This window comes from Molothrus ater, chromosome 19 (genome assembly GCF_012460135.2).
Source record: "Molothrus ater isolate BHLD 08-10-18 breed brown headed cowbird chromosome 19, BPBGC_Mater_1.1, whole genome shotgun sequence".
In the NCBI taxonomy this organism is placed as follows: domain Eukaryota; kingdom Metazoa; phylum Chordata; class Aves; order Passeriformes; family Icteridae; genus Molothrus; species Molothrus ater.
The window spans coordinates 9,189,471-9,213,888 of NC_050496.2; the positions used below are offsets into that span (position 1 = coordinate 9,189,471).

The window sequence follows — 24,418 nt, forward strand, 5'->3', positions numbered from 1 at the left end:
GTCCCATTTTATAAACAGGGAGGCCTTTCAGCTTCAGATAAATCATGTCCACTTGTTAAATGCAGTATTTGTTTCCCATAGGTAAATTAATAGTTCCTGGCAAGCTGCATTTGCTCCCTTGATGGGCTGAATTAGCATAAAGATCCAGTTACTTCAATTTCTCTCGATTACAGGGGGTGTGGGGGGGAAGTCTAAACAAGCAAATAAACAAACCAACCTTTTGGAGCCTCTGGTACACCAATGGGACAAATGATTTTTCTTATACAGTACTCTGAGCGGATCCCATACGGACCAACATCTCTCCGCTTGATTATTTCTGTTGTTGTAATTTCAGTTTCAGTTGTTTCTGCAACAAATTAGTCCCAGCACATTAATAACAGAAACAAATAAAGCTAAATCTCCAATCAACCCAGTGTACTCAAGGCAGAGAAACAGCAAACAAAATTCAAATGCCACAGCTGACAGCAAGCCTTTATAGAAATGTTTTGAGTGTAACACTCAGAATTTACAGCAAAAGCTTCTGCAAATGAAAACCAGAAATTGAAAATAACAATACCTGTCCTTGTGGTTCCTCCCCCAGGGGGAGCTTTAGCTGCCATATCATCCCACTTGAGACATGCCCACAATAACCTCAACATCAGGCTCACTCCAGCCAATGATTTGACTGTTTGGAGTCGGTACCTAATGACAGAATATAAAATTATATTTAAAAATAAACTTAAAATACCCAACCAAACCAACAGGACACAGGCTTTCCATGCTACTTTAATTGAACAATATAGAAAACTGAATAATAAATAGCAAAATGTTAATATTTGGGAATAAACATGTGTATCACTTGTATTTAAAAAAAAATCAATTTATTTCATCACACCCTAGACTTTTTCTCAAAAATGTAAAGTATGTACCTCCAAGTGATCCCAAAAGTTGGTCTTGGGGATGGATATGGCCAGATATCCAAGGCAGGCTTTGCATTGTAATTGAAATAAGGAACCTCTCTGATCCCTCCTCTCCTGGCCAGCTTTTTTAAGTCATCATTGGGTAAAACAAATATGCTTTTTTTACTGCTTTTGGTAACAAATTTCCTATAAGATGGCAAGGCAGTTCCAGAACGAGTTTTTTTGGGTCTTGTGAATTTCATTAACTTCACTTTGTCTTTTGTGGAATATTCTTTGCTGACAGTCATGGAAGTCACCAATGTTCCTTCTGGGGTGGTCAGGGAGTCGGTGACTGTGGTTGTAACCACTGTTTTACTGTGCTCCTGGACAGAGATGACATCAGAGTTACTCTCTGAGGCTGGAGTGGTGAGCTTGGTGACAGTGGTGGTGGTGGTGACAGTGGAGATGGCACAGTTTTCTGTAGAGGAAACAACTGTGGTCTTCTCATCACTGGCAGCTCCAGTCTCTGCAACCTTAAACACCGTTTTGGACTCTGTGGACACAGTTGAGGTTGTGGTAGTCACTTCAGTAATAACAGTTTTCATTTTACTTTCTCCATTAATATTTTCCACTTTATGTGTCTGTACCCCATTCTGGTCAGCAAAGTGACTGCTCAAGCTGGATTCCTCACATGAGGTTACAGGACATGGAGCAACTTTCTTCTCCTCACTTGCTTCAGTTTCCATAGATTCTGTTTCACTGTTCAGGTTATTTTCCTTACAGACAGGCTGTGTTGGGAGGGAAGCAGAGCCTACACTGGCAGATCTCTCAGGAGAAAGCTGCTTTTCTTCAGTTTTCTGCATACACTTGGGCACTTCATCTGGTGGCTGAAGACTCTCTCCAGACTCAGGTGAACCCTGCAGATGTGACTTTGAGCCCACATTATTTTTATCCTTTGTGTCCTCTCCCATGATGTCACCATTCATGAATGGTTTTACTGAAGATTCCTTAAAAGTCAATGGTTTTATTTCATGTTCTGGAATGGCTTTATTAATATTATTAACTTTTGGTTCAATATCACCCCCTGCCTTAGCTTCACAGGTATTTTTCACTAAGCAGTCATCATTTGATAATGCTTTAATGTCATTGTCTTTTCCATTCATTTGAAATGATTTTTCTTTTTCTGTCTCAGTTTCTTCATCTTTATTATTCTTTTTGTCAGTAACAGTATTTACATTTGTCTGATCAAGATATTTGTTCATGGTACCTGTCTCCACCTTCAGTTCCTGACCTTTCTTTCGACCATTAGCCTCTGTTAGTTTGGAGCTCAGTAAATCTTTGTTATCATTTTCCCCATCCATGTGTTCCAGACTTTGACTTTCAAGGTTTCTTTCAGAAATCAGCCCTGTTTTAAATGGTTCTAGATCTTTATTAGCTGATTTTTGGTGAAATATCATCTTTTCAGATTTACTTTCAGTCTTTACAGGAGCAATTTCTTCCTCCATTTCACTTTCTTGAGAGGACATGGTTTCCATATGGCTTTTTATCATACAATTGTTTTCTGGATCTTTGCTTTGCTGTTCAGAATCCCCTTCTGAGTCTCGCTTTTCAAGAGTGCCCACAGCATCTCTTCTGCAGCTGCTTTCAGGTACCACTGGTCCTAAGTTTTCAAGTTCTCTCTGAGAAACTCTGGTAATAGGTAGCTTTTGTTTCAAGGGTTTTTCAGCTGTTTCTGAAACATCCCATTTGATTCTGCTTTCTGCACTGGTTTGTTTCAAGCCATCCACTAAAGAGCTCTCAGACTCTCCAAGAGCCTCTTGTCCTTGACGTTTATCAGCAGTGGAAGGCTCAGGGTTGTTTTCTCTGCCATCATTCTGAACAGAGCTGTCTCCTTCAGAGGATTGAGGGGAGTCCTCATCCAGTAGCTGCCCCTCTTTTGAGAGCCTGTTTGACAAAGGCAGAGAAGGTTCATCTTCATCCCCAGTTTTGCTGATGGGCAAACAGTCCTGTTCTGCATCTTCACCTTGGGTCTTGTCTGAAATGTAGCTCTGATCCTGGGAAGGAGAGCCAAACTGGTTTCCTTCTTTCCCATTCCTCACTTGTAGCCCTTCTGTGTTTTTCTGGGGGCTCACAGGTCGAATGCCCCCAGTTTTAGCACCAGCCTCCAGCTTCATCTTTTCCAGACGCTGTTTTTCCTCCAGTGTAAACTGTTTTATTCGCCGCTCCAGGAGTCCATCTAATTTTGATGATTTTACTTTCCTTTTGTAGCAAGTCCTTAAATGAAATCCCTCACTGACATTGATTATATCCCGCTTACAGTGACTTTCCTCATCTTTTATGGAGGATTCAATTTTCACATCATCCACATCCATAGGTTCTTCTTTGATGACTTTATCATTTTCACTGTCGATGTCTTTTTCCACTGTGAAGAAGAAGTAACTCTGAGTCAGTGAGCTCCCCAATAATGAATACAAATTATATTTTTACATTAAGTACTAAAAAATAAATGGGGCTTTTAGCATATTAAAAGATTTCAATTAAAAAAGGAACAAAAGCTTCAGACACTACCACAATGGATAACAGGCAATCATTTAACATTTTAGATGTCTTGACAAAATCTGTTACACAGTTTTTCACTAGTTATTTCTGAGGTTCTATGCTTTTACTCATGCAATAACATGAGTTTCACAATAACAAAAGATTATCACCTGTGTCTTTTGCATGATCTAAGTTTTCAGAAATTGTGTCAACTTCTAATTTGTCTTCACGCAACTTTTCTTCTTTTACTTGTACTTTCTCCAAGGTTTCTGAAACATCTGCTTTGTCTTTTGCTTGCAGATCTCGAGAATCCTTTGCTCTGTCTTTCTCTGGTTTTACCTTAGCTGTACCTTTTCGTTTATCCAAGTTGCACTTTTCATCTTCGCTCTTTGCTATTAACAAATTAAATTATTTCAATTATCCAGAGTATTTTTTGTACTCTGCCACATTTGAATGTGTGTTAAGTTTACCTCTCAAATCATTTGCACACCATTAGTGAAATTCAGAAATAGAATTAAGCATCTAGTAGTAACACCATAGATTAAACAGTGCACTACTGAATATATTACTCATATTAAGAATATATATCTCAATGTTTAAGATGTTATTTTTTGTTTTGATGCTCTACATAACTTTTATCTACCTTTAATTTAAATAAGGTTATACAAAGATGCACAAGCATGACACAAAACATAATTGAAACAATTTAATGTAGCTCCAAAATGTCTGTGACAACTGAACAGGTTACACTGAACAGTATTACCAGATATCCACAAAAGGTTTTCTGGAAAATTACTCCTAAAGTCTCCTTAAGAAATATTAACTAATAACTGCAATTAAAAAAAATATAAGCAATGCAGACACTTACTTGATAGCAATTTTCTGTAATTTGCATTAGTATTTCCTGGCAGTTTGGGCATAAACCTGTGGACATGGGTTTTACTAATCCAGCTCCAGCCACCATATCCTGTTACTCTATATTCCTCTCCTTTTTGCTTCCAAACCTGTAAATATTTTTAAAAAAGTAATATTAATGATGCTATCTGCTGCATTATTCATGTTTATAGGAGTTTTTAAACCAACCTGTGTGCTTGTTACAACAAAGAACTACTCCAACAAAAGTAGTTAATATCTACTGTAGGAGAATAGAGAGGTTTCTACAGTAGTTCCCATTGTATTGTACAACCTTTCAAAGACTGGGTTTTTTGGGGAGAGGGAGTGGGACAGGGACAGACACACAGACAAGATTCCAATAATCCCCTAGAACTTTCCATTAGGAAAGGCTGCATTTGCAGACCAGTATCTGTCACTCAGGCAGTGTCAATAAGAGCATGACAGATCAAATTCAGTTCAGACCAGGATAATGTGCTTGAATACATGGCCAAGGTCCCTATTTCCATGTAGGACTAACACAAGGACATGAACACTGTAAGGTTAAATGAAAACAGAGAGTCAGAAATCAACAGTTTCTGTGCTTTCATTGTACTTCCCACAAAAGAAACCCTCACCTGGTGTTTGACAGGAAATGTGTATTTCACCCATGTAGCTTGCTGCATTGTTTCTTCTTCTTCTTGTTTTCTCTCTTTTTTTTTCACTTTCTCCTTTTCTTCTCTTTCTATTGCTGTCATTCTGCGTAATCTAATCCATACAGATTTAAGTGCATTTAAGTACAGGATTTTGCAAGCAAGTATAAGATGTCAACAGCACCTAATACCCCTAACCCTAACCCTAACCCACTATCAGGTTTTAGGTATTACTTGTAACAGGAACATCACTTTTTTTGCTATTTCAGTGAGGCAAACACAGCTGGATGCAATTGTGTCTAACACTAGACCCATCTATTTTCTGCTCCTATGACAAAATGAGAGACAAAACCCAGACTCCACTGAACTGAGAGTGTTGAAATTTGCTCCTCTACTCTGCCGAGTTTTAGCAGTTTTGAGACTGTGGCTCAGCTAAAACAAATGCAGGAGCAACGACACTATAAAAATACTGTCATGGTTTTTCACTGTTTCTGTTTGGGAAAATACACTTCAAGTGCTGAATGACTATCTCAATTTAAACATAATTCTTACAGGCTTAGAGGAACTAGCAATTGCAAACCAAACTAAAATTCTCGTATTCAACAATATTTTAGTATTTATTAATTTTACCTCGTATGCCCCAAGGATTCCCTCCAGATGGGCAGCATGACAACTGGTTTGATTGCACACTCCAAAATAGCCAGTGCTAGTGCAAATTCTCTGGGTTTGCTGCACATCTGAACAGCCTTAATCCAGTTAGACCTAAATTGGAAAAAAGAGAACAATCTGAAACATATACATGCACTAATGCAGCTTGCCATTTTAAGAAGACTCCATAGTAGGATAAAAACTCCTGTAGTAATACTTCACTCAAATGTACAACCCTTTTAGCCTCCACCATCAACACACATTATGTTTTATTATAGTGAGGCACAGTGCTTGGAAATCACAGATTTGAAAAAACAAAGACTATTGTTTATTACCACTGCTAGCAAAACCACAAGTAAAACACAAGAATATGTATTTCCATTTTATCATTTACCTGTGGGAAGCCCAATTAGGGTGAAGGAAGGATGCTGGGATATTATTTTCCAGCTGAATAATGGTCAGCCTCAGGGTGGATATGGTGAGAACTTTGGAGCCATGCACAGACCCGTTCCACTTGAACTCCCCAGCTGGGGTCAGGCAGAACTTGTGTGAGAGGTGTCTCCTCTTGTCGTGGTCCTCCCTGTGCTGGTGCTTGTTCAGGGCAAAGGAGTTGGTGGCATATTGGTTGTGATACACACGGTACTTCCCCTCCTGGCCCAGTTTGAAATAGTTGTTGATATTTCCTTTAATCACAACGTCCTTCTTGGTGTTCACTCGGGACACTTCCCCTTGGGAGTTGACCACCAGAACCTTAGGAAAGAAAGATTGGAAACTTTTCAGGGAATCTGTAAAGTAATTCCTTCTCTTATTTATGATTTATGCTTCAAATGTCTATATATAAAAGAATAAAAATACCCTGCACCAGTGTGTAGAAACAAATAACTGTTTATCTAATACACCAATATATGTACTTCATCACTGCCTGTCTACAGAGTTAGGGTATTCCCAGATCAAATTTAACATTAAAAAACCATCCAGGCTACTCAGACTAAACAGGAACCTGTTTTGCTGTTCTGATTGTGCCTATGGAGGGAGAGAGCTCTGGGAAAGCAGCTTCACTAAACTCAGCTAAGGCCTCTGTGAACCCCCTCCTTGGTACATCAGAGAATTCAGACATGCAGCTTAGGAAACAAGGATCCTGGACTTTGAAAACATGGCACAGGTAACATCACTGGACTAATTTGTTTGTCAATAAATTCACTAAGTGTTAACTTACATGGAAAATCAATGAACAAAAATAAAATTAATATACAAAATAATATGCAATTAACTGCAAAAAAAGTCCCAATGTTTGAGCATTTCCTTCCTGTAAAAACTGGGCTACTTAAAAAAACCAGAACCAAAACAACAAACAACCCAGTCATACAAAACTACTCTACCAGTGCACTGGGTCACTGTTATCACTCTGTGCAGAACACTCAAAAGAGCAAAGAGAGGGGGGAAAAAGCTTCCTGTGATATAACAATTTCACCATTTGTTAATTTATTATTACTGCCTTTTTTGAAGTACCTCCTTTGCCTGAAAAAAACTTTTCAGTAAAATTTAGTATCCTTTAAAGAAATGAACATTTTTCCAGAACATTTTCTGTAGTTCTTTAAGTTTTCCAAGACGTGCACAAACCTCTCTGGTTTCTTTATATAACTTATTTGCTTCATTTGCTGCAGCAGCAACCTGCTGGCTTTTCATCTGGCTCAGTTTGCTGTCAGGATTTCTCAATCTGGTGAGCATCCGTGTCGAGCCTGGTGTGCCCTTCCCTGCACCTGGAGAATCACTTCTGTCACCATTGGATTTCTCTCCTGCCCAGGAATAAAAAAAGGCTTTTAAAACAAATTTAACAATCGGAAGTTTTCTATTGATGTATGGAAGTTACAAAAAGAACAGAAAGTTTAGTGAAACGATGCATAAAATGAAAGCTGGAGATGTCATTATCCTTATCATCCTTATTATTATTAATATAATTATCATCATCATCATTGTTATTACCTAAATCCTCTGAAGCCTGGGATCCCCTCTCTGCATTTTCAGCATCATCAAGAGTCTTAATGGAGTCATTCTGGCCAGAGCCCAGCTCGCTGCCACTGCTGTTCTCAACATCTGCCTGTGGAGGTGCAGCAGAACCACTGCTGGGGACCATCTGACCAGTTTCTTCTACAAAAGAACAACTTCAGTTTTAGTTTTTTCTTTTGAGTTGGACCAATGAAACTTTTTAAAGTTTTCATTAAAAAAAGGCAGATGAACATGTTTTGCTGGGCTGAAGGGAAACACATCATAGAAAATATTAATTCCCTTCAGAGCACTGTGTCCATGACAGTATTTTTTTTTCTGTTTCAAGCAGTTTCAACTTCTACATCTCTGAAGAACTGAAATTCATACCTGTATTTAAAATATATTTGTATTTCATCCAAGAAATTTTTTTTCTCTAGATGCACACACAGATAACTCTGAGATCATTTTGCATTTAGAATTCACAAAATTTGGTCTTCCTGAAGCATCTGATTTTCTCTCTTTTAATTTTCTTGTGCTTTAGCTGTTCCTCAGAGCATACACCTTTCAATTTCCCTTGTTTTCCAATGAGTCTTTGATTGTCTCTTCCTCAGCACCTTCATTCTCAGGAATCTGTTCCATTGGCACACTCTAAATATCAGCCCACTGAAAATATCAGCCCCTTCCTGATCTGATGGATCTTGATGTGGCTTCAAATGGGTTTCTGGTCCTCAGCTGTCCTTGTTACTGTCTTGACAGCTCTGGACCTTGTTGTCACCTCACCTGTTGTGCTGCCCCAGTAGGAATTTTGGACTAAATATCACTGAATTGCAGCTACCTCAAAATAAATCCCTGCACCCTCCCAGAAGGAACAAGCCCCCATCCCTCAAAACAGCAAACTCAGCAATGTCTCCTGGGCTTAGAGCCAAAGGGAGACAGCTCAGCTGTTTAAAATCTACAAGATCTGCCTGTTTCTAGAATTATTCCAAAGCATCAGGGATTCTGATGTTGTTAAGAGTGAGAGAACAAAACTTGGTTTTTGTGAAATATTCACTCCTAGCAGAAGGATGGATCAGAGAAATATTCTGGAATTCTTAGAGGATCCCCAATCTGAATGCATCCTGATTTCTGACTGTGCCAAATGGGTGACCACCACTGTTTGATCCACTTCCCTTTTTACTCTGAGGAGAAATGGACCTGTTTCCATGGCTGCTGTTTGGAGGAGAATGGAAGCACCCAAACCAGACTCTTAATAAAGATTATTATTCAAATTGCATTTAACAAGGATGGTAACAGACATTCTCATCTATCTCTGCATTTTACCCTATTTCCCCCTCATCTGGAGATAACTGCCTCACTGATCCTCGTTCAGTAACCCTCCCTCTCTCTGTCAGTCTCAAACTGAATTTCATAGCAAGAACACAAACATTGCTGTGAATATAGTGAATTAGACATGAGGAAAAACCCTCTCCACACACACTTTCCTACCAAAAAAGAGCCCATGAATATACAACTCACGCAGAAGCTTTGGAAGGAGAAAAGTACTTGTGAAAGTATAATAAATAATGATAAATATATAAGTGAATCTTTAAAATAAAATACAAACCCATAAAGGTGTCTGAAACAAAATTATACTCTGTATCTTTTCCATTAAATCTTTACACAGTTATTTTAACTTTAAAAGGGAATAAAAAATAGGAGAACTGGCAAAAATATTTGGTCATGTATCTAAAATATATGGCTTTTGTCTCGTACATCAGGACATTTTCTGTACTTAAAAAGAGCATTATGAGGCTTGCAGATTACAGATTAATCTTAGCTTTCATTTTGTCCTCTTGTTCAGAAAAGTTTATTACAAGGTTTGGATGCACTGACTTTCATAAGTTGAAAAGCTGCAGACTGTGACTGCATGGAGAACTGTTTCTGTAGGAGGGAAAACATTTACTACCCCTTTTTAAACCTAACACACTGAGTGTGTTCACATCACACATGTTCAGATTTTTAAGAACTGAGAATAAAACTGAAAAGAAAATCCTGATAATTTTAATGGCGATCAGCTGTTTACAACAACATTTGGTTATGTAGTAAATCCTGTAATAGAATATAATACTAAATGTAATATAAAGTAATTCTAGAATAGTACACTCATGCTTCATGTTATACTTAACTCCCACTTATTCCTAAAGTAACTTTGTCTGATTTTAAATAGTGTATATTATTACCTTTGAGTCACTGACATGGCAGAACAAAACATGTTAAAATACAATAACCCTTGAGCTTATAATTCTGAAATCTGTTTAAAATTTCCAGCATGATAATTTTAATCTTGACATTTCAGTGCAATGGTTTATTCTCATGAATGAAAACACTTTGTTAGTAATTTACACAGTAAATGAGAGGTTAAAATAATAAACAAGCCAGCAGCAAATTAGATTTGAAATAAACTTTGAGAGGATGCTAACAATCATTACGGATCACTATGGAAAAATAAAATGTAGAGAAAACAGAAAATAAAAAGCTTAGCCATAGTTGTCTTTGGAAGGCATGGAAACAAATGCTAATGTCATGGAGGACCACAAATTTCAAGCACCAGTTGCAAGAAAATTAACTTTGAAATGTTAATAATGACAACGTAGCAGTAAAGGATGGCACTGCAAGCAAACAGCATGAGTGATATATGCTGGGAATGGTTTTAGTGGACAAATCAGAGAGAAAAACAGATTTCCCAAATTACAGAGGCATTGGTAACAGTGCCTTCTGTACCTGAGAGTTCCAGAGGGAGCTCTGATGCCACCTTCTTCTCTGCCACGTTGTTGCTATCAAGGGTTTCTGACTGACACCCCACTGCGTCCTTCCCTTCAGAGCAACTATTCTCTCCTGCAGGAGGATTTGTGGTGCTGTCATCAGTGCTGGAGGTCACAGAGTTACTTTTATCCCCAACGACTGTTGCCTCTATAGTAAAACGCACAACAAAACTTTAGGGATGTTCTTTATTATGCCTTAGGATGTCATTTGGCATCATCCATAGAAAGCAACTTCAGCAGCTTTGTTTGTTTGCTAATGCTGAAAAATAGCAAGCTTTTTCCCTTCCTTTTTTTTTTTTTTTTTGCTATGAGATGATATTGTCTCAGAATCAAAGAACAAACCAATTGTGAGTAGGAAAAAGTTAAAAACTGTGGCTTACTACAAACATGCTGGTCACAACCTGTAAGTGCCACCTGTACCTCAAGGCAGGGTATCTAGGAGCCAGCTGTATAGAAGTAGGAAAGTTGGTGAAATCACTTAACAAGAACAATTCCAACAAAGCACAACGCAACTGACAAATATCACCTATTACAGAAATATCTTAAGAGAATCATACAAAGTATTGCATCAACACTTAAATAAATGGGGGTTCACTTCACTTCACTTAAATGGAGCTGTTAAAGCACAGTCAGTTTCTTTACCTTCTGTTTTCTCTTTTTCCACATCTTGCTCACTCGGTGTTTCCTCAATTTTATCTTGGTCTCCAGATTCTTCCTTGTCTCTCTCAGCATCTGTCTGGTCATTATCAACATCACTTTTAGCCTTTTCTGCTTCCTCATCTCCTGTGTTTTTATCTTCCACTATTTCTCCTTTTCTTGCTCTGATAATGTCCAAAATTTCATCTACAATATAAAGCATGTTGTCAACATGAAACAACAAACCACCTCCAGAGCCACGGAGCACAAATAACATGACATAAATCCCGCTTCTGATGTAAGATAAACTAGATTTGATTCAAAGTGCAGCATCTATTCTCATTACACCAAATATTCCTACCATTTGCTGCAGAAAGGAAAGACTTGTTGCTGCCCCTTGCTTTGTTTGTAAGGTCCTCTGTCACATCCATGTGCCGATGAACTTCCTCACGCATCTCGTCCAGGGTTTTGCATAGGTCAGCCTCCCAGTAATCCTTGTCCAGGCATTCAATTAACTCTGCCAGCTGGATCTTTGTGCTGTAGTACCAGATTTTCTTATCCTTCTCACTTTCTGAATCTTCCTCTCTGTAGGAGTATTTTAAAAATATTGATTTTCAAATATCTGGATAAATGACAAGAATTGCTATCACCTGCTATCTACAGAGCACTATGAAACTATATAATAAATAAATCACACTGCTCATATGCACCCAGTTTAATATCAATATTCCTTTCTTGTTTCCTTCCCTTTCTTCATCCCCTCAGTTCTCATGACAACTTGCTCAGGAAAGCTTTGAAGTCTCCTTAAAACTCATTTGTCCAATCTGACAACAAGGTTTATTCTTATTATATTTACTATTTCTTTAACCAGTAATTTACTACTAAGTCTGAAACAATTTGTAAGTCCAGAGTCCATAATGGTACTTTCTGACAGCATATTCAGGAAAAAACACAGACAGAAAATTCAAAGTATAGAATGTCACACTCATAAAATATTTTATATTGGCATCCTACAGCATCCACCTGTGAGAGCACCAGGAAGGGATGAGTCATAATACAATCCCTTTGAAAAGATCAAGGGATTTCCACATTTTTAATCTGCAGTACTCCATGAGCCCACGAGCCCAGAATTACTGGTGCCAACAGCACCTCAGCAGGGCCACAGGCCCAGGGGAGCCCCATGAATACCTCAGGTAACAGACTCTCCTGGAGCCTGCAGAGCACAGGCAGCAAGCTCCAAGTGCTTCTGCAGCTGCTGCATTTCAGCTCGGCTTGCTCCATCCTGGGGGGCAGCAGCAGCCACACCCAGAATGGCACGAGCCACACCCAGGCTGGCACGAGCCACACCCAGGCTGGCACGAGCCACACCCAGGCTGGCAAGGGCCAGACCCAGGCTGGCACGAGCCAGACCCAGAATGGCAAGAGCCACACCCAGGCTGGCACGAGCCAGACCCAGAATGGCAAGAGCCAGACCCAGGCTGGCAAGAGCCAGACCCAGGCTGGCAAGGGCCACACCCAGGCTGGCATGAGCCAGACCCAGGCTGGCACGAGCCACACCCAGGCTGGCAAGAGCCAGACCCAGAATGGCAAGAGCCAGACCCAGAATGGCAAGAGCCAGACCCAGAATGGCAAGAGCCAGACCCAGAATGGCAAGGGCCAGACCCAGAATGGCAAGGGCCAGATCCAGAATGGCAAGAGCCAGACCCAGAATGGCAAGGGCCAGACCCAGGCTGGCACGAGCCAGACCCAGAATGGCAAGAGCCAGACCCAGAATGGCAAGGGCCAGACCCAGGCTGGCAAGGGCCAGACCCAGGCTGGCATGAGCCAGACCCAGAATGGCACGAGCCAGACCCAGAATGGCACGAGCCAGACCCAGAATGGCAAGAGCCAGACCCAGAATGGCACGAGCCAGACCCAGAATGGCAAGGGCCAGACCCAGAATGGCAAGAGCCTGACCCAGAATGGCAAGAGCCAGACCCAGAATGGCAAGGGCCAGACCCAGGCTGGCACAAGCCAGATCCAGAATGGCAAGGACCAGACCCAGGCTGGCACGAGCCCATCATTTCCACAGCACATTCCCACACCGTGTGGGTGCCACTGATGGCCCAGCCTGGCCCTGTCCTGGGCAGAGGAGCCGAACTCCTGCTGCCCCTGCACCCCCTGTTCCAGCACTGCAGGCCTGTGGCTCACTGGGAGCCCTGACCCAGGGTGCTGGCAGCCATGGGAAGCTGACTGGAAATCTCCATCCTCTGCCCTTGTGGGGTTTGTTGCAGGTTCCTCTCTACTGGGTCCCTTCCTATGGCTTACATATTAAAAATGGCACAAATTGGCTTCAGGGGTTCAGAAAGACAAACAACCTTAAGGCAACTTGATCATTGTTGTTCTACTGCTTCCCACTCTGTATTTGTGAACCAATTCATATTTGTAACTCAAACAGAACACTACTGAGATAAGGTGGTTGTGAAGTTAATAGAGGCAGTATTACACAAAATTCAACTACTAACTTGTCACAATCATTATTGCAGAACAGACTTTAGGTTTTGATGATAAAACCTGGTGTTTTGCAAAGAAACTTGCATCTCTGTTGTAAAGGCCTTTGCTCATGAAAAGCAACTAATTCTGCTTTATCCATTTATCCCTCTAAAATGCCAATACTCCATTAGTTTTAACCACATCAACCTGTTAAGTTTGACAAGTTTTCTCAGAAAACAGCTCATTTCAGGAAGACCATCACGTACAACACACCAAAATGTAACAGCTCAACACTGACAATCATTTGACTCTATGGAATATTCTAGGCCTGTAAACTTCCATGTTAAAGAAAAACAACTGTTTAAACCATGTTTCCTCTAAACCAAGAGTTATTTACTAACAACAATAGGAATGACAGCACTTTCATTACTGGTGGTGAACAAAAGCCACAGAAGAGGAAGATAAAGGCAAACGCCCAAAAACCAAGATGGAGGGGGAGATGAGAATGCAAGAATGGAGCTTTACACAGTGAGAGGAAATAAAAGGATGAAAGAAAATGCTTAACTAAAAAGGACAGGGAATGGGTGCCCTCTGAGTTTTCCCTGGCAAGTGCCCAAGGGAAATGGCAAGTGCAAGACCCTGCAGAGCAGCAGTTGTAAGGCTGTGTGCTCCTGGCAAACATGACTGTAGAATATGAGGCTGTTATTACTCTGTTTCTTAACTGACCAAAAAGGGACCTTGAATCTTTCATTTTGATCCCTTCTGTTGTAGCTGTTACAGGATTATTTGCTAGAGAGATAATGCCATTTATACATCCTCTCATATGACCTAGATATGCAACAATATAAATGCTTTATATAAAATGAGTCACTTTGGCTGGAAAAGACCTTTGAGATCAAGTCTGACAATATATTCCATGAGGAAAGGCTGTGCCTGCATCCATCTGCCAGACAAGCATCTTGTACACATTGCTTCTCTTTTCATGGTGACCATCCAAGTGTTTTCTTATTTTCACGTTTCTCCCCCCATTCAGCAAATCTGAGACTGCTCCAGCTGCACTAATGCAGCCAGGGTGAGGATGTGTCACCTGAACCTCCCAAGCAGCATCTGGCTCTTCCCTTCCCATCAGCTCTTTCTATTCCAGGTTTGCAAGGTTCCAGTGGACTGAAAAGCAATTAACTGCTGTTTCCAGTTTCCCTGGATAACTCAAGGAAAAGCCTTCAGCACCAGTAAAGCTTTATTGTATTGCAGACCAGTAAACCCCAGGGCTCAGTGGGCAGAGCTGAGACATCAAACCACCAAGAGCATTCTGCAGAAAGCACCTGGAGCTGATCCCTCCATGTGTGATGTGAGTGCTGCCCATTAAAGAACTGCTCAGATAATATTCTAGAAACAGACAATGAGGTTATCCAAGAGTATTTGAATACTCTTCTCCTTCATTTGTATCAGGGTTTGAGCACAAAGTTTGTTTTGATCTGAAGACTATCACAACCTTAACAAGAGAATTTCAGGAATTAAAGAGTTTTCTCTGGAAAAAGCACAGACAGAATGTGAAATGGCACAAACTGGTTGGTCTGCTCTGTGTACTTACACCAAGCTCATCTCTGGCCAGCCTTCTTTCCAAGACTCAGATGTGTGCCAGGGGAAGACTTGGAGCACACAGCAGGAATCATTCCATGCAATCCATTTTGGCCAACTCAGATAAGACTTAAATTAACAATTCTATAATTCCAGCTAAGTTTCCCTTAACATCATCTTGTGTTTACTGAAGGGACATGATTTTCTGAGGAAATCAGAGGGGCTGTCATAAAAAGATGGAATATCCAAGGCTGACAAGGAGCAGCTCCCAGCGCTGCTCTCAGCCAGCCCAGGCAGATTTGCCAGCTCGGTGCTGGACAGGGGGACTCAGCTGAGTCACACACAGTGTGAGGCCAAGGAGGGAGAAAAGAATCACATGATTAGTTCCTACCTCTTTCAGCCTCCTTGGCTGCCAGGAACTATTCACTGGCAGGCTGCAGAGACAAGTTTAAAGATTGATAAAAGCAACACAGAAGATAATCCAAACTTTCAAGTAAGGTGATAACAAAATATTTAGTACTCAGTAGCAGATACTTCCTGAATTCCATGATGATACTTGGAAACTGAAGAATTCAGGAAATTGTTTAAAGCAATCTATTCAAATGAAGACCCAAACCCTTGTAAATTAACTACAGAAAATAGAGGAGGACCCCCTAAGAACATAAACAGCATGACAAATCTTGCAGACAAAAAAAGCTGAAACTGCTTTTGACTGTTGAGGAAGATCCATACAACTCAGGAATAACAATGTGTGCCCTATTTCTGCTATCAAAATGAAAGCCAAACAGTGTTTCATTTTCTGTTTTCACAGACAATTGATAAATCCAAAGCATCTCAGTATTTCTACAAAGATAAACTTGTTAAAACACTGCAGCAGTTTAGAAGGACAATGCAAGTCAAAGTCCCAAATCTCCTGAGTTAATAACTTGCAGAAATAATCTTCACAAGTAAAACAAATGCAATTGACCCAGAGGCATCCTCCTTAATTTGTAAACAGCTTGAAACAAAAACGTCAGGAATTAATTTGCTCTTGGCCTGTTTTCTGTTTTAATTTTGTTGATATTTGTTCATGAGGAGACTCCTCCAGTGTCCACTTTTCCATCTCTGTAAAACAGAAGAGGTGGAAAAGAGAAAAAATCCCACAATGATGGGCTTCAAAAAGGCAAGTGATGGAAATAAAAGTGTCAGGGAACAAGCTACAAAACCCTTTAAAAGGTAGGAAAACCAGCAGTAGATTGGATTTATGACATTTAAAAGGGAAGAGGGGAGAAGAAGTAGAAAGCTCTGAAAACCCTTTTGAGAAACAAAACCACCAAGAATTTAGGATTTCAGTTCTCTAATCCTCCTGGGCAGGATTTCAAATTGGTATTTGTGCAGATTATTTTTAGATCTATTAGTTTCCTCTGATACATTTGATCACATGGCATTGGGGAATATCTTCTATTCATTTTAATAAAGTTGATATGATAATATAACTTCACGAATCTCAGGTTTTAGCATTTGGCAGTTATCCCTTAAGTTACCCTTCAGTTATCCAAGATATCAGGTGTGGTTTGATCCTGTTCAGTGTGTATATATATAAATAAATAAGTAAATATATGCAAAAAGTTGGGTTTGCAATACAGCATGCTTACTGAATTTAAAAACTGAAATTACAGAGTTTAATGTCTATGTGAGTTATTAAAGTTGCATTTCCCTGGAATTAAGTTCTGTACTACTTTTGACCCCTTATGATGAAATTTGCCCACAGAACACCTAAAAGGAATGCAAAATATTGGTTTTTAAAAACTCAACACATTTAACTTTTGAAGATGTCTCTTCTAAGTGCAGTTAAAATTTCTACCAATGTGCTAGAAAGAAACAACTCTCACATGTGCAGATTTCTAAGGATCACGAAGCACCTGCATGATTCATTTTAGTTTGAAGTATGTTGAAGTATTGCCTGTATCAAAACCTTCTGAACATCAAATACTCTACTTCACTGGGAAAAAAAACATTGTTTCACAGATCAAGTTTGGTTAAAAATAATTACCTATCTGCCTACATACAGGGAGGAAACAAAGTCTGCCCATTTATCTCAAAATCAGCTCCTGAGTGATCTGGATTTTTAATGTTAATTCCCAGATCTCTGCCAGTACAGGAGAACAGTGAAGACAAACCCATCTTTAGAACAACCTTTTCCTCAAGAGCTTGAGGAGGAAGATACAAAACCAAGGCAGAAGTAACCCGAAGTTATTAAAGCACAACTAAAATAATCCCAGCTTTGTCCTTCACAACCAGGCTTTTTGTAAAAATCAAAATTTCAACACATTTTCTGAAAACAAAAGGTAGGAAATTCAGAATGAAGCAATGGAATAATTGGATATCAACAGCTTCAGGTGCCCATCACATCCTGGTGAACCACCTGAATGATGCACCCCTCACTGTGGAGCATGTGACTGAGTATAAACATGGAGCACGTATATAGGGAAAAAAAAAAAGAGTATAAAAGATTCCCTGCATCCTTTGAAAGGTTACTTGGCATTACTGTGACATTTATAACCCAGAGAAACTAAAAAAGATCAAACATGGACTCTTTTTTTACGAATATGAAAGAAGAACACAGGAAACAGAGCAGAGATAATTAACACTTAAAGCATCAGCTGACAATACCCCAGAGAAACAGCCCCACATTTTAAAGGAATACCATGAGCCCTTAGAAGTGTCTTCTTTGCAAGATGTAACACCATCAGCAGACCTCACAGTCCCTTTTAAACACACTGGCTACTATCTTAACGTTCACTGTAACCTGCTTTGTACCAAATTCTGTTAAGGTACCCAGCTGTGGTTTATTTTCTCTGTAACACTGAATGGAAACTGTGTTTCTGTGTTTTCAGAGCTCTGTTAAATTCTCTATTTCTTCTAATTTAACAATAGCACTAATTTCACTTAAATATTCTTTCTCCTCCATTATGAGAACAATTAGATAAGAACAGTCTTTTGTGACAAAATCAATCTTTAGCCATTTTCCTGTGAAAAATGAATTTCAGATTCAACTTTTCAGGTAAAATCCAGGGCACAATGCCCTCATTAGCAAGGGTTTGACTCCTATTAATATTTCGAGGTACATTTGTATTTTGAGACCAACCAGTAACAGGAAATTGTGTGAAACACACACAGTACCTCCCTCAAAGACAGGCACAACTTTCTCTGGTGACTTTCTTTGCACTACAGAACAACGTTCAATGCAACATTTTCTGCTTTTCTAGTAACAATGAATCCCTCTGAGCATCTCTGAAGTTTCAGCTTCAAAAGCAGAGCATCAAACTGGCACCAGAACCTGGCAGCCCAACACTGTGGTGACAGACCACAAGCAGTGTCCTACACACCATGTGATCATGAAGAGAATCAAACTTCTCTTCAGTAACTTCTACAAGAAACTGGGGAGTTCTCATTAATACTCCCTTTCTTTGCCTCACATTCATGTGTTTTAGTACATTAATATTAAGCCTGAGGTCCTGTTTTTATGTATAGATTATGAGAGTATTAATTTGGGATAAATATGGATTATTTACATGGTCTTTAGTAATAAACAGCAAGCAGCAGCCTTATCTAAAGAAAGGGCAATTTTAAGATGGCAACAGCAATTTAAACGATGCACGGAACCCACAATATGGCTGCTCAGAGAGGATGCAGTGCTTGGCTCACTTACATGATGATCCTCCTGTTGAGGAACCAGTATTTCCGCCGGTGCCGGTCGTAGCCGATGGGCTCGTGGCGGATGTAGGGTTTGTTTTTTTGGATTTCAGCCACACAGTCAGTCACTCCAGGCACCTGGTGTGCCACGCAGACCTCGCACTGCCACTCGTCCTCGGGCACCTCCTCCAGGGGCGGCTTCACACACTCCAGGTGGTACACGGCCGAGCAAGTCTCACAGCAGAGCAAATCCCCGAGCTTGTGACAGACCCTACAGTGATCATCGTACTGAATGACACCTTCTGACATTAACTCCTCACGTGCAATGTTTGTGGTAAGAAACTGATCCACTAAGAACTGCAGAACTTTGATTTTATTCTCTACTGGTCCATAAGGATAGTCCTCTGTCTCTTGGTAAGGAAGAACATGATGGTATTCCTTGTCACTCTCACAATATACCCGCAGAACCTCTGGCCACGTCATTCCATCTATGAAATACAAAGTGGAATTAACGCTATCTTTGAGGTCAGCAGGTCCAAAGGTAGTATTTGAAGTGTCTTCTTCACGTAAAACTGCTTTTAACAGCACTATGTGCATCTCTGCCATAAGTGTGCACTGCTCTTGACTTACCAGAGCAGCACAGAAGTCCTCAAAACGAAAAGGAGAGAGGCGCAAAACAGTGCCAAAGTTCCTTAGTACCTCATAGATGGCAATAACATTCATTATATGCTCACTAGGCACCATTAAGTCCTCTGAGGATTTAGGAAACTCCAAGGGTGGGATATCTTTTTCTTCCAATATTGGAGAACGAGGACGATGTGCTCTCTGTCTTCTCCTACCTGGAATAAGAAACAACAGTGAGAATTCTGCTGTTCACAGGTCAGCGTGTTTGAACATCTGTCATCAATCACTGGGTTAACATTCTGAACTAATGCAAATTAAGGCTTCACAAGCTTCACAGTTACAGAAATGTGTTAAGTCAGCTAATCATCTTATTCTTTAACTAACAGTGTGAAAATAAAACACAAGATATCTGAAGTTTTGCTTTAGACACATGCAGGAATTGCATTTTCCATACAATGTACATCTTTTGAAGCTTTAAAATGATATCTAGGAATGTAATTGTTTAAACTACTTAAAAAGAAAGACATTTCCTGCAGCCAAAATAATAATTTTCCTCGCTTTTATTCAACCTGACTAGTTTAAACCTGAAACATCACACTCCAAACAGGTATTCTGTATTCAATGATTGCAAGTTATTCTCCTATCCAGCAAGGGCATCCAGGAATGCTCATTTCAAGCAGATGTCATAGGACAACAATCTCAACCAGATTAAAATATAAAAGAGACCCTAAAGCAAATTACCCACTGCTTTCTAACTAGAATGTTTCTTCTGACTACCTACAAACCAAAACCAGAAAGTAAATGTGGTATTTTATGAAAATATTTCAAAAATTCCTAATTTCTCAAAACAAACAACCACCCCCCCAATCCACCCTCATGCTTCAATGAAACAGGAGCCATATCCACAGGATGAAGAGGCAAAATTAGAGAAGGATGAAGTTTACCAATAAAAGCTAATCTAAAGAGCTGTTTTACTACCTAAAAGAAAAGACACTGAGCATAATTAATTCAGTCTCAGATGTCAATTCAGATAAGATGCTGCATTTTCTTGCCTTGAATTCCACTACCCTTGATGCCAAGCAGAAGGAAAAATAAAAGAGGAATGTTTTTTTAAATGCCCCTACCTCACAGATGAAATATTTTAATCTTCTGTCAAAATAACCAGCTACATGCAACTATTTCTCAGCTATCAGTTTAAAGTTTTAGATGCACTCATTAAGCTTATTTCCCTTTCTAGAAAAAAACAAGTTGAGAAAAATCTCATAAACCATCATCTAGGTTTAATCCAAGAACTGAGAGGAAAACTGGTCCTCTTACTAAGCACACTAAGATTGTGGTCAACAAATAAATGTCAAAATTATCCATTGTCCATAGACAAGTGTCAGCAGGACACTTCATGCACAGAGAAATTCCAAAGAAAAACTGCAGCTATCCACAGCAGCCATTTCCTTATTAAAATGGGACATCTATTAAACTTTGTGTGTCCTGATACAACAAATAGTCTGGAATTTTAAGATTCACATTCATTATTTCTTAACCATATTCTGCAGATAACAGAGCTCCCCAAAAACTGGTTCAAGGAAATGAAGAGATAAAGTGAGTTCCAGTCTGCTTGGATGTTACCACTAAATGGAAATGGTTCTCTGTGGCATTTGTTCAACCCACCCTACTCCATTCAATACTCCCAGAAATACAGAAAATAAGTCTAATGTGGGAGAAAAGCTGCTAAGGCAGATCCTGCTGAATCTGAAACACCATCATTAAAACACTAATGCATTGAAAAGGGGAAAAAAAGTTACCAGAAAGAAAAGCCACCTCTAAGAAACATCTTGATGCACAACAAATGATTCCAAAAAAATAAATCAACCCCTAGACTGGTATGGCAAGAAGGCTCCAGACACAGCTCTCCCTTTCCAGTGTTACAGAATGAAATTTTGTACAACAAATTACACACCCAAACAATAGAGAAGATGAACTGCAAGATGTTTCCATTACAGAAGTAACAGGTCAAGCTCATCTGTGGATAAAAATAACTTTCCAAGTTTGAGTTCTGACTGTGGAAAGTGAAGGAATGCTTCTATGAGTGTCTTCCAACATGCCTCTGCACTCTGCAGTGGAAAATGTTTAATCATGGCAAACACACAAAGACAAAGGAGTTTCACAGCCAGGCACAAAGCAAGTGTTCTCCAGATTCAACTCAACTTTTCTACCACCATGACCCAAAATCATATGTGCATAAGCCACAGCTGGTTTAATTAGAGGACCCCACAGCAAAAGAAGCCATGCCCACACAATAAACCACTCTGGAGTCCTGGAGGTCCCTTCAACACTGCAGTCCTGGCTGGGCATGCAGGACACCACCACAGGACAGATCTTCTGAAATCCCTGATGGCCCTCACAGAGTACAAGTATCACAAAAGGCAGCAGAGATATCGACCAGAATTCTTTCTGGAGCAGAAAAATGTGTCTGTCACACAGCAATGCCATGAAACAGCCCTCCAAGAAAGAGAGCAGCAAGGACACTCACCCTGCTTTGCCTCAACTAATGGGAAGTGACAAATCCCCCAGTAATTCCAGGCAAAGATAAACCAGAGTGAAGGACCACTGCTGGGCAAAAGGGACTCCAAACACTGATTTGCTGGTGTCTCTGTACCACGAGATAAGCATGGGATGGAATCACAGAATCAGTAACGTTGGAAACATCTTCAAGATGAAGCCCAACCATCCCAGCCCCACCACCACGTCCTCAAGTGCCACATCCACACATCTCAAACACCTCCAGGGTGACCTACACCAGTTTCCTGAGCAGCCAGTTCTTCACAAGCCTTCAGCAAAACAGAGTTTCCTAATATACAATCTAAACATCTACTGGTGCAATTGAAAGCCACTTGTAGATTTGTCACATGAAAGTAATAAGGGAATAAAAAAGAACTTTAAAACAAGGCATTCCTAATATGTTCTGAAATAGTTAATCTCTAACACTTCCTCTTACAAAGGAAGCACAAGGGTGCTATTGCAGATCTAGAAGAAATGTGTTATCAGGATATAAATGTGTCATAATAACACAATAAAGAATTGTGCTTTGGTGCAAGCACAATACAACCTGTGGCTGCATTAGTCACACCATTCCATCTCCTACTTAAAGCAATTTGTGAATTTTCCTGTTTGCTTTGGTAGAAAGAGCAGAAATTTCAAAAGTAATAATAAAACAGACAATAGGAAAAGTAGACTGGATTAGAAAATGTGTGCTTCATTTGTGTTAGACCTCACAGTTGCAGCACATTATGATATTGTGCACCTCAACACTCCCCATCCACACTGCAAACCACACACCACAGCTCAAGAGCTCAAACAATTTCTGTTTTTGGACACTGAACTGCTCTGAACAATTCTCAACTAAATATAAACTGGTTTCCAGAGCTAAAAAAGGCAAGTATTCAAAGATGCAGAATATTTTAGAAAGAAACTGTATTTTTCTTGAATGACTTGATGGCACAGCATTTAAAGTCTTTCTATGCTGGCTTTTTTTCTTTCCAATTTCACTTTCAATTTGTTATTAATATTCTCTGTACTGGGGATGAAGAGAATTTGAAGTCGAGAGGAGAGTCACAAAGTGTGATCTGGATATTCAGAAATTCCCAGCAATTTGTGCTTCAATGTATTACTGGCCAATACATCAACTGTGATCCCAAGAAACATTCAGATACCTTTAAAAAAACCCTCAAAAGCCCAAACCAGCAAACCCAAGCAATCTAATAAATAATCTCCAGTGCAAAGGATGGACATTCTCTGCCAAGGGTGCTCATAAATCTTGAAGCATTGCAAGTGGCTGCTCAACTGGAATTAAAAGTGCAGGTCAATGGAATATATAATGATGTCAAAGTGCTACAAGTAGGTTTTTTTGAGCTGAAATGTTGGTATTTTACTGCTGATTTTTCAGTGTGCTGGCAACCCACACAGCTCACCCTGCTTTGGAGCAGCTGCACCTCCTGTGTGAGGGTTTTTGAAGACCACAGCCCATGTTTACCCTACTGTGCCTCATAAACACAAAAGAAATCTCTCAAACATTGAAAAATGTCTCCCTGCAGTAAACATATACAATTTTTCAAGCTCTTCACTTTCAAAGACAATCTTCTTTTTCATGAGGCAAGTGGGCCAATATTAAAATTCAACATTCAGTGGCAGACACAAAAAACCCACAGCCCCACAAAGAACTCTGGCCACTTCAAACACTTCAGTTTAAATTATTTAAGAGATACTAGGATTTGACAACCTTTTTTTTTTTTTAACTTCTTGTCATTTGTCAAGGATTTGGGCCCCACAGGGAAATTTTGTTTCAAATAGAAATTGCTTTGTTTAACCCCAAAACCACCAAGGGGATTGCAGAGCAGGTGCACCAGCAGGTTACTTCTCCTTTAAGCACCACCACCTGACTGACCAGACTTTAAACTGAATTTTCATGTAACTACTCTAAATTCAAGAAATCTACTCTCAATTTACCCACACTGAAGTTTCCCAAAACATACTCAAGTTTTATTATATGCAAATGAGATACTTCTGAGATAGTTTCTGCATGTTAACTAAGTCTCTGAATCAAATTTCACCTCCAAGTTTGAGGCACTACAAAGGCAGAAAATGTCCACTTCTACACCACTCAAATTCCATAGCTTTATTTGGTGGAAAAAAATTGATTTGCCAATAGCCTCTGCTGCCACAGCTGGAATATTGACAGGATCCAGATCCCCTGGAGTGTCTGAACACTACATTTCTACCTAGCACAAGCTTCTTTTAAATGGCAAGTCCTTCACTGGCTGTCTCTCCCCAAGTGCTGGAGCACTCTGCAGTGGTTACCTGTCCCTATTTTGAATTCTCTAGTTGAAGAGCTGCCCTTAATTAAGATGAAAGAGCAAACAATTCTATTTCCATGGCACATTATAATTATCAGATACTGATAATTATAGTCTACACTTAGAATAATCTACTAAAATAATTTCTATTAAGCAAACACTAATTTGAAATAAAACAAAGTTACTCAAGTAACAGTCTAAACACCCAAAAC

At 39.7% G+C, this 24,418-nt stretch overlaps 1 protein-coding gene across 8 annotated transcripts in view; it reads right to left on the reverse strand.

The window, feature by feature from the left end:
- Positions 1–24,418, reverse strand: part of BPTF (bromodomain PHD finger transcription factor) — a 54,683-nt gene that overhangs the window by 22,341 nt on the left and 7,924 nt on the right. For 7 of the 8 annotated variants that reach the window (XM_036394392.2, XM_036394391.2, XM_036394386.1 and 4 more), the window contains exons 2-15: positions 18,752–19,574; positions 11,372–11,595; positions 11,017–11,217; positions 10,334–10,522; positions 7,571–7,735; positions 7,208–7,383; positions 5,982–6,337; positions 5,570–5,701; positions 4,925–5,054; positions 4,285–4,420; positions 3,587–3,808; positions 909–3,300; positions 557–681; positions 218–346 (exon numbers count right to left, since the gene is read on the reverse strand). In XM_036394392.2, coding sequence (XP_036250285.2) covers positions 218–346; positions 557–681; positions 909–3,300; positions 3,587–3,808; positions 4,285–4,420; positions 4,925–5,054; positions 5,570–5,701; positions 5,982–6,337; positions 7,208–7,383; positions 7,571–7,735; positions 10,334–10,522; positions 11,017–11,217; positions 11,372–11,595; positions 18,752–19,574 — 5,400 coding nt within the window. The remainder of the gene's footprint in view (positions 1–217; positions 347–556; positions 682–908; positions 3,301–3,586; positions 3,809–4,284; positions 4,421–4,924; positions 5,055–5,569; positions 5,702–5,981; positions 6,338–7,207; positions 7,384–7,570; positions 7,736–10,333; positions 10,523–11,016; positions 11,218–11,371; positions 11,596–18,751; positions 19,575–24,418) is intronic. The other variant, XM_054516841.1, reaches the window with a different exon arrangement.